The sequence below is a fragment of the Hyaena hyaena genome, unplaced genomic scaffold, assembly GCF_003009895.1.
Source record: "Hyaena hyaena isolate Hyena2069 unplaced genomic scaffold, ASM300989v1 scaffold_505, whole genome shotgun sequence".
NCBI lineage: Eukaryota > Metazoa > Chordata > Mammalia > Carnivora > Hyaenidae > Hyaena > Hyaena hyaena.
In genome coordinates, this window is record NW_024081134.1 from 1297156 (window position 1) to 1308898 (window position 11743).

At 47.9% G+C, this 11743-nt stretch overlaps 1 protein-coding gene across 2 annotated transcripts; it reads right to left on the minus strand.

Annotated features, from left to right (window-relative positions):
- Positions 1 to 2124: 2124 nt before the first annotated feature.
- LORICRIN (loricrin cornified envelope precursor protein) lies at positions 2125 to 4012 on the minus strand. Of its 2 annotated transcripts, none has more exons than XM_039254907.1 (2): positions 3952 to 4012; positions 2125 to 3759 (listed from the first exon to the last, which is right to left on the minus strand). In XM_039254907.1, exons 1-2 carry the CDS (start codon positions 3956 to 3958, stop codon positions 2363 to 2365), a joined length of 1404 nt encoding a protein of 467 aa, XP_039110838.1. In that variant the 5' UTR covers positions 3959 to 4012; the 3' UTR covers positions 2125 to 2362. The 2 variants fall into 2 exon arrangements, with proteins under 2 accessions (XP_039110838.1, XP_039110839.1); XM_039254908.1 differs by having other exon boundaries at positions 2125 to 3023; positions 3330 to 4007.
- Between the last annotated feature and the right edge of the window lie 7731 nt (positions 4013 to 11743).

An 11743-nucleotide genomic window follows, 5' to 3' on the forward strand; every position in this document is an offset into this window, starting at 1 on the left:
TAGTTTGATGTAGTCTCATTTATCTATTTTTTGCTTTTGTTGCTTGTGCTTTGTTATCACATCCAGAAAATTGCTGCTGAGACCAATATCAAGGAGCTTTATCCCTATGCTTTCTCCTAGGAGTTTCATAGTTTTATGTCTTAACTTTAAGTCTTTCATTCATTTTAAATTAATTTTTGTGGAGTGATGTGTTGGTGTGACTTTCTTTGAGTTTATCCTGTTTGAGGTTCTTCTTAAATCTGTAGATTTATGCCTTTCATCAAAGTTAAGTAATTTTGATCTATTATTTCTTTTTTTCCTTTGGTCTAGTTTCTCTTTCATTGAGATTGGATAATTTCTATAGACCTATTTTGAGTTCACTGATTCTTTACTGTTATTTCCATTCTGCTATTGACTATATTCAGTCAATTTTATATTTTTCAACTCTAAAATTTAATTCTACAATGGTTTATTATAAATTTTCACTTAATTCTTCTTTATAGCTTCTATTTCTTTGCCAGGACTTTCTATTTTTTTCAAGTGTGTTTGTAAATTCTTGTTGAAGCATTTTTATAATATCTTTAAAGTCTCTGTCATAAAATCCCCAAGGCTGTATCATTTCAGTGTTAGTATTGATTGTGTCTTTTCTCATTCATGTTGAGATTTTCCTGGCTCTTGATATGGTAAGTAAGTTTTTATTGTGTGCTAGACATTTTGGGCATTATGTTTTGAGACTCTGGATCTTATTCAAATCTTATATTACAGCAGGTGTCTGCTAATACTGCACCATAAGTGTGTGCATAGGGGGTGTTATCTCCTTACCACTGAGTCCATATAGAAGTCCAATGTTCTAATTCTTCTTTTCCAAGGTGATTAGTTAAAGTAGGGTAGATATTATCATAAAAGATTTCTGCCTTGCTAGGTCATCTTTTTCTTGGTCCTTTGGATAAAGAAAGCAGATGTGGTGGGGGGTATATCTTGTCTGCACCTGTTGGCATTTCTTGGTTGCAAACGTTTCAGTGCCCAATCTAAGATAATAAGAAGCAAACAGAAAACCCAGGGAACTTACCACAGTGTCAGCCCTCAAGTTCTGAGGACTCTAGCTATTCGGCCTTCTTCTCTACACCTTTTAGACTATTCTTATTTTTTAAATATATTATACCCAGATATTTTAGTTACATTTAGGAGGAGCGATAAGGAGAAGTGCATCTATTCCATCTAGTTGTTACCTGTTTTGACTCTGTAAATGGAAGAGTTGGGGAGGGATAATATGTCTTTTTGTCTCCAGCAAAGACTGGGTAAGACAGTACTTTGGATTTTTGGTGTAGCAGGTGTTTTGCTCTGAGTAAATCAATAGGTTAACATTTACCTAGAGCTAGTAGAATTAGGATATGAAATGGGGCCTGGAAAGTTCCTGGTCAGGCTGATGCTCTACATCTCTTTTGAGAGCTACACAATTAACAGAACAATTATAGCTTCTTCCTTGCAAATTGGTATGCTTCCTGTGTTTCCCCCATGACCTCTCTGGTACTGGTGTTTCCCCCATGACCTCACTTACGCTGTATGTCCCTAAGTTGGGTCAAGCTCCTTTAAGAGATCTGGAAATAGCTCCTGTATTTCCTCCTTTCCCTACAGGTGCCTAGCAAAGTCTTACACGCTGTAAAGAGTCACAAATACACAGTTATTCTTTCTTCTGTGAGTCTGGGTACCATAAACTAGTGTTCCTCATGTGAAGCCACCTTGCCCTCAGACCTTGCAGAGCAGGTTCTGGACTGTGAGAGACAGCATCTTCCCAGGGCAGACCTGTCTTTAAGAAGCACTGAGCTCAAGAAGAAGACCCATAGTGACAATCCAACCCACTAGGGGATGTTCATGGAAATCTCTTCCCAGAATCTTTGTGTCTGAGGATCACCTCACCATCTTACGCCATAAAACACAGTTTACATCTTTGTTTCTGGTTGCCAGCCATTCCTCCCTCCTCTGCTGACTACCATCTATCCACCCACCCTTCCGCCAACAAAATTAATATATTTGTTGAATGAATGTACATATGGTTGGATGAGTGAATGGAGAAAAGGAAATGAATGAAATAGAATGAATGAAATGTAACTTGGAAGCTACAAAGGTGCTTGAAAACCCAGAAAATCTCATGAATTGCAAATTTATTGACTGAGGAGGCACTGGGGTTGGGAGGTAGTTGTACAGAATCCAGAGAGGAAAAACTGCAGAACGAGATGCAGCCCCAGAGCTCTGAGGCTCCTTGTGGGTGTGTTAACACATGAAGCATTTAGGGACCTCAGGGCAGTATCAAGAGAGCACTAAGCGCATAGGCGCCCACGGAGAACATCTCCAGCTCCTCCGTCTCCGCGGCGTCCAAAGGGCCTTACTTGCTTGGCCAGGTAGGCGCCTGCTTCTGCTGGGTCTGGTGGCAGACCGGAACGCCCTTGCCACTCCCGGAGCCACCACCGGAGCCACCACCCCCACCGCTGGAGAAGCAGCCGCCGCCGCCGCCGCCGCCCCCGGAGGAGCCGCCGCCGCAGCCGGAGCCGCCGCCCCCACCGCAGGACGACCCCCCACCGCTGGAGAAGCAGCCGCCGCCGCCTCCGGAGGAGCCGCCGCCGCCGCAGCTGCCGCTTGACGACCCCCCTCCGTAGCTCTGCTGGGGCATGCACGACGTCTGGGTGGTCTGCTGCGAGGAGTAGTAGCCGGAGCCGCCGCCGGAGGAGCCCCCGCCGCAGCCGGAGGAGCCGCCGCCGCCTGAGGAGCCGCCGCCGCAGCCGGAGGAGCCCCCGCCGCAGCCGGAGGAGCCGCCGCCGCCTGAGGAGCCGCCGCCGCAGCCGGAGGAGCCCCCGCCGCAGCCGGAGGAGCTCCCGCCGCCGCCGCTAGAGACGCTTCCGTAGTTCTGGCATTGAACCTGCTGGCCGGAGCCGCCGCCTCCCCCGGAGGAGCCCCCGCCGCAGCCGGAGGAGCCGCGGGAGTAGCTCCCGCCGCAGCCGGAGGAGCCGCCGGAGTAGCCCCCGACGCAGCCGGAGCCGCCCCCGGAGTAGCCCCCGCCGCAGCCAGAACCCGAGCTGCCACCACCTCCCGAGTACTTGACACTCCCACTGGAGCCTCCTCCGCCGCCCCCGGAGAAGCCCCCGCAGCTGGAGCCTCCACCGCCCCCGGAGTAGCTTCCGCAGCTGGAGCCTCCGCCACCCCCGGAGTAGCCCCCGCAGCTGGAGCCTCCGCCGCCCCCGGAGCTGCCACCACCCCCGGAGTACTTGACACTCCCACTGGAGCCTCCTCCGCTGCCCCCGGAGTAGCCCCCGCAGCTGGAGCCTCCACCGCCCCCGGAGTAGCTTCCGCAGCTGGAGCCTCCGCCACCCCCGGAGTAGCCCCCGCAGCTGGAGCCTCCGCCGCCTCCGGAGTAGCCCCCGCAGCCGGAGCCTCCGCCGCCCCCGGAGCTGCCACCACCCCCGGAGTACTTGACACTCCCACTGGAGCCTCCTCCGCCGCCCCCGGAGTAGCCTCCGCAGCTAGAGCCTCCGCCGCCCCCGGAGTAGCCGCCGCAGCTGGAGCCTCCGCCGCCCCCAGAGTAGCCGCCGCAGCTGGAGCCTCCTCCGCCTCCGGAGTAGCCGCCGCAGCCGGAGCCTCCACCGCCCCCGGAGTAGCCGCCGCCGCAGCCGGAGCCGCCGCCGCCGCCGCCGCCGCCGCCTCCCGAAGTCTTTCCGCAGCCCACTGGGGGCATGGGGGTTGGCTGCTTCTTCTGGTGAGACATCTTATCCAAGGAGAAAGAGAAGCCTGGAAAGACAGCAGAGAGCATCACTGGACCAACCTCAAGAGGATGCGGCGGAGGAGGCGGTGGCAGCCATGGAAACGCCCTCATCCTCCGAGCACTGCTGCCAGGATTGGGCTTGATGCCCTCTGTTTAGCCGCGGGAGAACTCTCGATGGGACTCCTGGGATTAGTAGTTACCCATCACAAAGTCTTTACCAAGCATTAAATAACCCAGGTACTGCTGCCCATTTCGTCTCCCAGCTCTGCCTGTGGCATCTGTGTGATTTGGGAGCAAATAACCTACAGTCCCATCTCTATCCTCACTTCCTGAAAAATGGGAGGGTTCAAGCGCATCATCACCCAAGTCTCCTCCAGTCCCAACACGATTCTTTAAATGCAAATAGAAGTTTCCACAAACCTCCACCTAGGGTGGGGGATTTTATCCATCCCTGACAAAACAGAGTTTGCTAAGATGTCAGAAGGCTGTCCCCCCCGCCCCTCCCCCAACCTCCATTCTCTGCAGAAGCGCTTAGTTCAAACTCTTGGTCTGTTCCACTGAGCCTAGCCATGATCTGGAAGCTTGTTATCAAGAAAGGCAGGCTCTCCCTGGTGTGGTCCTGTCTGTACTCAGGTGAAAGGACCCAGTGGTCCTTTGGACCAGCATCTCTGACCAGAAGATGTAGGCTTTGCTTACATCCAAGCTTGGCTTAGGGGGCATTTAATAGTAGGAAGTTGTGCCATAGCATCTCAGACCATTCTCTCTCAGAACATCTCTGAAAAGCTAGGACAGGGTTCCTGAGGTTCCCCAAATCTCCACCATCTGCAGCATTCTCTGCATTATACTCCTTGCTCTCCCGTACTCTCTGGAAGTAAGACTCAGCCTATTCTGACAGGTGCATGAGGTCCATCCTGCCCACTCACAGGAGCAGTCTGCAGAATGTCCCTCTGTGTCCATCACTGGCCTGCTCCAGGAGGGGTGCCATAAAGATAGAAGGTATCTCCACTTCTCTTTGTAGAGTTCTCATTCTGGCCAGAAGGTCAGGGACACACATTCGCACAGCAGCAGCTCAGCCCCCACTGCCTTCCTGCCTGAATTCCCTCTAAACATGAATGTAGTTGGAAAGGCAGAGGTCCTGTAGTTTCCAAAAGGGACAGAGGTCTTGCAATCTGTCCCTTGGTCCACCTAGCCTGCACAGGCCTGCAGAAGACTAGCTGGGAAGATGAGAGTCAGGAGAACTCACACTTACCTGCAGCACCAGGAGCTGAGTGAGGAGAGGAGATGCTGGCTTATGTGAGGAGCACTGGAGCTCCCAAGGTTTTATACTCTATACCTGACTCATCTGATCTGACCCAGCCTCCCATGTTTGGCCTCAGTTATGTGACCCATAGCTGTCACTCCACCTGTCGATTACAGGCACCTGTCGATCACATTCATGAAGATTTTGGCATTCTTGAGATAGTGTGTGACTGGCCCCTTCTCTGATGCAACTGTGTGGCAGCGGGAATGGCTGGCCAGAGTGGATGGCACACATTGTTTCCACAACCTCTGGCAAAGGGCTCATGCTGTGAACAGAGGTCCCTGCTTGAGGACTGGGTCTCAGACTCTTGAGGTGGCCCAAGACTGGGGATCTCAGTCCTTAGTCTGAGGAATAGGACCTTTCAAATACCGCTGTTTGGCTTCTGATCCCATTGCATGGAGGTCTCAGAACTTTAGAGAGAACCTGTCCCACTTTTGCCAAAAGTTTCTCCCTCGGGGTTTCATGTGTGCTTCACTGAGGTGTTCCTGTCTTGAAACTGGCTTGAGTGAGTACACAAGCCCCCAGTAGCCAGTTCTGGGTTGCACATCATAGACAAGGCTGTAACTAATGGAACATGGGTATCTACTTTGATTTATTCCTGGGGATTTATTCTTCTGATCGTTGATACTCGCTTTACTTGCAGAGGAGCAAGGATGGACCATGTGGTCCTTCCCACCATGGCCCTTTGGCCCTGGCATCCTGTGGTCTTGTGTGACAACAGTGACCTCAGCCCATGAGGCAGCTGTGGAATGGAGAGGACTTGAGGTTAAGTGACTGGGTTTGGGTACTCCCTATGGTACTTATCAGCTGTGTCACCTTGGACAAAGTCACAGCACCTTACCCATTGTCTGCCATAGGAGGCTCTCAGTATTTGCTGACTTTTGAATGAGTAGGCTTCTGATGCTCAGTGACCTTGTCTATCAAATAAAATAATACCTGTTTCATAGACTCAGGAAGAAGGAATAGTTGTATAAAGTGTAGAAGGCGATGCTGTTCTTTTTATTGTTTTCTCCTGTTACAGCAGTCTTACCTCCAACGTGGCCCACCCTTGGACACCAAGGCCAGAAGGGAGACCAGGGATAACTTGAGGCAAGTTCTTAGTGGGAAAATAACTCAAAAATTCCCCATTGACCCTGGACCAGTAGCATCACGTCTGTGTATGAGTGGCATGCTCTCCCTTCTTTCATCACCGGAACTCAATTGCTATTGTCTAAGATATGGCATTTATATTTTGTTCCACCCATCTGTGTGTTGAAATGACAGCTCCAATAATAAATTGACTGTTAATTATGGTGGAGTTTTAATGATCAAGTGGTCCTGATTAGACTGTGGCCTTCAGAAACTTGTGAGTCTAGTTTTAGTCTGGAGGGCATGAACCCAGGCAAACCCAGATGCTCTCCTCCTGAGAGAGTAGCCAGAAGGGAGAAGCCAGGATCTATTGGAGAAAGCATGTTTCTCAGCTTGAAGCTGAGACACCAGAGAGATTTTGAAGGGAAATAAGCACCAACTAAATGACTGCCATGGGTATAACAAAGGTTGGTTTTATTTAGTTGGGAAGCACTGGAGAAGGAGGGAAGGTGTAGACCACGTACAGTCCCAGCGCTGATATGTAGGCCCATGTTGGCCTATTACTATGTGTTTTCTAGTCTGGAGGAAAATGTAAGTAAAGGGTATCAGCAGCGCATTACTAAGAAGAAAAGTCTTAGATTTTGAAATCATGGCTTTCCTAGATTTGTGTGTGTTAAAAAATATCATTTTGTTTAAAAGTGATGGCAACTCTAGGAGGTTGTAGTTTGCTTCAAGTCCTTACTTGTCAAAATATAAAAACTGGCTATCAGAGAAGAGAGAGAGATGTTACTACTCTATGAAATTCAGAAGTTTGGAAACCTCAAGTGCAGTTAACCCCACAGAGCTAATAATCTCCAAATTGTCCATGTTGGTTAGGAGGGTTCATATGATATTTTCTTTTTCTCTGTATATAAGATTGGAGATTCTAGAGCTTTATTCATTAATCCAGCCAACACAGTGTACTGAATACTACACTGGACATTAAAAGAAACCTTGTCAAAGCTGTATACAGATCTCCTTGGTGGATTCGGGAGAGGGATACTCCATGTCTGCTTCTGCGGTTCTAGAGAGTGTTTAATAAGGAAACCTTTCTAACTAGTACATTCTACTTTGTTAACATATAGAAGAGACTGATGCAGCATGGTATTGACAGCAATGTTGGATCTTGTAGGCTCTAAGTTAACCTTGTCTGAGATGTGAATATATGAACTTGCTTCTGCATTTTATCCCTCTAGACCAGAAGTAAGATACTGTGTGGACAGCAAATAATGATCACATCTCATCAAATCAGTGAGGAAATGTGGAAGTTTGTAGAATTATTACACTTGGGTAGTTGAAGTTTTTAAAGACTTTACGTGTCATATTTTTAAGATTTATAACCCTTAGATGCTTAACCCTGAATATGTGCTTGCTGGCACACCTGAGTTGTGCACCCTCACAGATTACATCTTCATTCCTGCCTATACCTGTATCCTTAGAGGTGATGGGTCAGAAAGCAAATGCTTCAGTGCCCCGTGTGATGCTAGGCATTAATAGCTGCTTGCTGAATCTTGATGGAAATGAAAGGAATTCTGGTAATTTTTATTATTTAAAAATTTTTAAACATTAACTTATTATTTTTTTAACATTAACTTATTTTTGAGAGACACAGAGAGACAGAGAATAAGCAGGGGAGGGACAGATAGAGAGGGAGACACAGAATCTGAAGCAGGCTCCAGGGTCTGAGCTAGTCAGCACAGAGCCTGACACGGGGCTCGAACTCACAAACCATGAGATCGTGACCTGAGCTGAAGTCGGATGCTTAACCGAATGAACCACCCAGATGCCCCAAAAAGAATTCTTAAAGCCTGTTGACTAATAGCTCTGGTGCAAGGGGGAACATGGTCCCTATCCCGGGCAATCCTCAGTCTGAGGGGAGATCATAGCTCTTGAATTTGGGGAGTCCACAGTCTGATAGAAGCCTACTCATCACAGTCTTTACATGTCTAAGGCTACACACATGCATCCTCATGACTGAGTGATGACAGCCTACCTAGCTAAGGGTTACAGGGCAACAGGTGCTTTATAAAGAATAAAATGGACACCGGGCAAGGGCTCAGGAGCAGCGGCAAGGGCAGGCATAGAGCTTGGAAGCCCTAAGCATTGTTTACATTCAATGGAAAAGTTTCCTCTTCTAGTCCTGCCCTGGGAGTACCTCAGAGCCTCAGGCACCCCCCACCCCCAACCCAAGGTACATATTCATCCTCTCTCTGGCCTTCCTGGATCAGCAGTTTAAAGAGGTGGTCGTCTTTGTTAGAGGTCTGGGAGAAGGACAGCTCTCTAGTGGCTCATGGCTACTAGAATTCCTTCTCCAGGAAGGTTTCCTAGGTCCATCCGCCCACTGGTTCCATCTTCTTTTCCACTTTCCCTTTCCAAGTCCTTAAGGAACAACTGTACCCGTTGCAGCCTGCTAATGACACATCCAGTAGCCTTGTTTCCTTTTTCAAGTTATAACTCTTCTTGACAGCTGGATCCCCATTAGTTCCTTATTTTGCACCCTAAGATTTAAAGAGAGTTTATAACATCCTGAGGCTTTATCTGAACATGTTTACTTTTGAATGACTCCCTTTTGGGTGGTCCTGGAGCTCATCCCTGCGTGGAGAAGGTTCCCACAGCTGAGTTGTTCCAGCATTTCTGAATAGCTTGTAGGTGCATACAGGTTGAGCAGTGTGCTCAGGGACCGCACTTGCTTGGCTTAGACACTTCCGGTGTGGACAGACTCTGGTGTATGTACTGCTGCCACATATGGGTCTTGTCCATTCCTCACAAGGGTCCTGGTGCTCACTTCCCAGGATATGTTATCCTCACTTCCCAGATAAGCAAGCGGCCCATAGAGGCTAATGGAACTGCTTTCATTTCCCCAATCTTTAAGTGCCAAAGCCAGGATTCAGACTCAGTTATTTTGATTCCAAATCTTGTGTTCTTTCCAAGTACTTCATGCCTCTTCTTTTTGAATCAATATAGGCAGACTGAGGGCATGACATCCAACACAGAATCAGGTTCACGCCTTCTCAGAGGCAGGGAACAGATCTCACTCTTGTGGATGCTCCCAGCTGCTCAAGGACAGTTCTATTAACGAGTGGACTGTGGGAGTCAAGAGGAGGTAGAGATCGACTGTTACCATTGTTAGAGGTAGATGAAGAGCCCAAGGCCCAGAGAAGCCAAACTACTTCCCAATGTCACACATCAAGACCAAGACCAGAGCCTAGGTCTCTGGCCTTTCCTCTCTAAGCTTTGCCCGCTGCAGACTTGGCTGAGGCTTTGTGGTTTCTCCAGACAAGATTATCTCTAGGTGTTGGCAGTGAGACCAGGGAGTAGTTAAAAAGACAATAAAAGTATTTCAGAGCTGAGCTGACATGTTCAGGTAAACTCCTAGGTCTGAGTGCTCTAGCCTCTGGGCCTGGAAGGAAATTGTTTATGATGAGGCCCTTCCACAGGTGGGCAGCTGCTGCATAGCCTAAGGACTCACGTAGAAACTTTACAAGCAGGAAGGAGCAGTGAAGCTGCATAGCCTAAGGACTCATGTAGAAACTTTACAAGTAGGAAGGAGCAGTGAACAGCTCTTATGTGCCCCTGGCCTGTTCCAAGATAGGCAGCATCAGAGGAGGCCTCTCAGGACTTCTGTGCATGGTGGTAGTTGGTGGCCCAAGAATGTTGATTCAGCCCATCCACTGCTAATCCACTGATTATGCACTATCCGGGGGCCGGTATCCGTGTTGCTTTAACTGACTCCCAAGTCAAAAAGAATCTGAAAATCAAAACGATATGAAGGAAAAAGCACAAAAATTTCAGACCCACAGTCTTCTAGGCTCTTTGGCCTAAAGTTTTTAATCCAAATTCGTTTAGGGGCATGCTGCTTTAGATGACCAGAACCAATATACCTCTCCTTTATTGAGGGTCATTAAAAATCAAAGCAAGGTAAGTGCTCTTTCCTAATTTTAACCTTTTTAACCCTTACAGGGTTCTTTCAGGAATTCCCCGGGGCTACAGCAGGCTTTGGATGTGATCTCTCGGACTCAAAGACAGCTAATGGGATTTACTACTGAAGACCAGAATCTGGATCCAGCCTCTGTGATTTGACCAGTAACGCTCGTTCATCAAACTTGCTGTTTACCCTTAATTTTTGTTCATTCTTCAAACTATAGCTCTCATGTCAACAGTTGAAGCTATTGTAATTGGGTGGATGATTCGTGGCAAACCTTTTGACTGCCTAGGAAAGTAGGAATGATCACAATTTAGTTTGTGTGTCTCTACAGACTTTTCCATTGGGTCCCTTCATGTGCTCAGAGAGCTCCAAGGTGAAGGGCTATGGAACTGTCATTCACACCTGGTGTGGATTCCTAGGGCCTTCCCTCCTGGACTAGGAGCAGCATCTAGGCAAGATCAGATCCTCCTAATTTTCCACTTCTCCATCTAACTCAGAGTATTTGATATATACCTGTTAATCAGTGAAGGAGATGATGAGAATTTAGTCTCCTATCCCAGGGCATATACAATCTGATTTAGTTTGCCATGGAAAGTAGTTTAAATAAATCTATTTATGGCAAACTACTTTCCCCTGACACCCCTCCCCCTCATCTTTCATTCAAGGTACCTGATTCCCCCATCATTTCCTGCTTTGTATTTTTCAGAATATTCTTTGGATCATGCTTTCCTAGAGATATTAACCACCCATGGTCCAGTGGTCAGCTTTCTGGAGGGGCCTGAAGCAGCACCTGGGGCACTTCTGAGGTTTGCGTCTCTGGTCTGTTCTGAAATGTAAGGATTAGAATCTTTCCTTTTCTGAGGTATTGGGGTCCTAGGAGCTCTGTGCTCTAAACCTATAATCTTGGGCTCACATTGTCCACCACCTCACCAACCTCAATTTCTCCACGCAGACAGTCAATCTGACATCTTTCCAGTTTCCTTTTGGTCTTTCCTTCCCAAGGCCCCACTCTGGACAGAGAGGAAAGAGAAATGAGGGTCAGAGGCAGTGATAGGTAGGATGACAAGAATTAAGGGCTCCTGGGAAAAGAGCCTAGAAGCTTTCATACCCCCCTGTCTACTAGCCTCGTTCCAGTGAGAGGCATTTTGGGTACTTTTCTTCCCCAAGAGCATGTCCCCTCACCTGAGCTTGCTGTGGAGGAGGAGGGAAGGATTTAGCAGAAGGATTGGGTGAGGAAAGTTGGCCTGTGCTATGAGTAACCTTTGCAGAGTATCATTACCCAGGGCGGATATAATTGCTGGGGATTAAGAAAAATATGTGGGCAGGTTACAGTTGCCTTAAATCCTTCTAGATTAGCATATATTACTTGGGGTCTCAGAGGAAGGATTATTTTAGCTTCTGAATGTTCCCTGGCAGTGAATCCCCTGGTAGTGGAACTGGCCCCTTACTTTCTAGTAAGTCATTCTGCTGTAAAATGCAAAGAAAAACAAAAACAAAAACAGAAACCAAATAGCCTTACTACGACTAACTTGGAAAGCAAAGCAGAGGAAAAAATTTACATTTAATTCTAGTATTTAAATACAACTGGTGTTTAAGTCTTGGTTAGTACTTTCATCTTGCTCTCTTTTTCCTTCTTACTTATACTTTCCTTTCATATAAACTCTCCATTTTGGGTGCT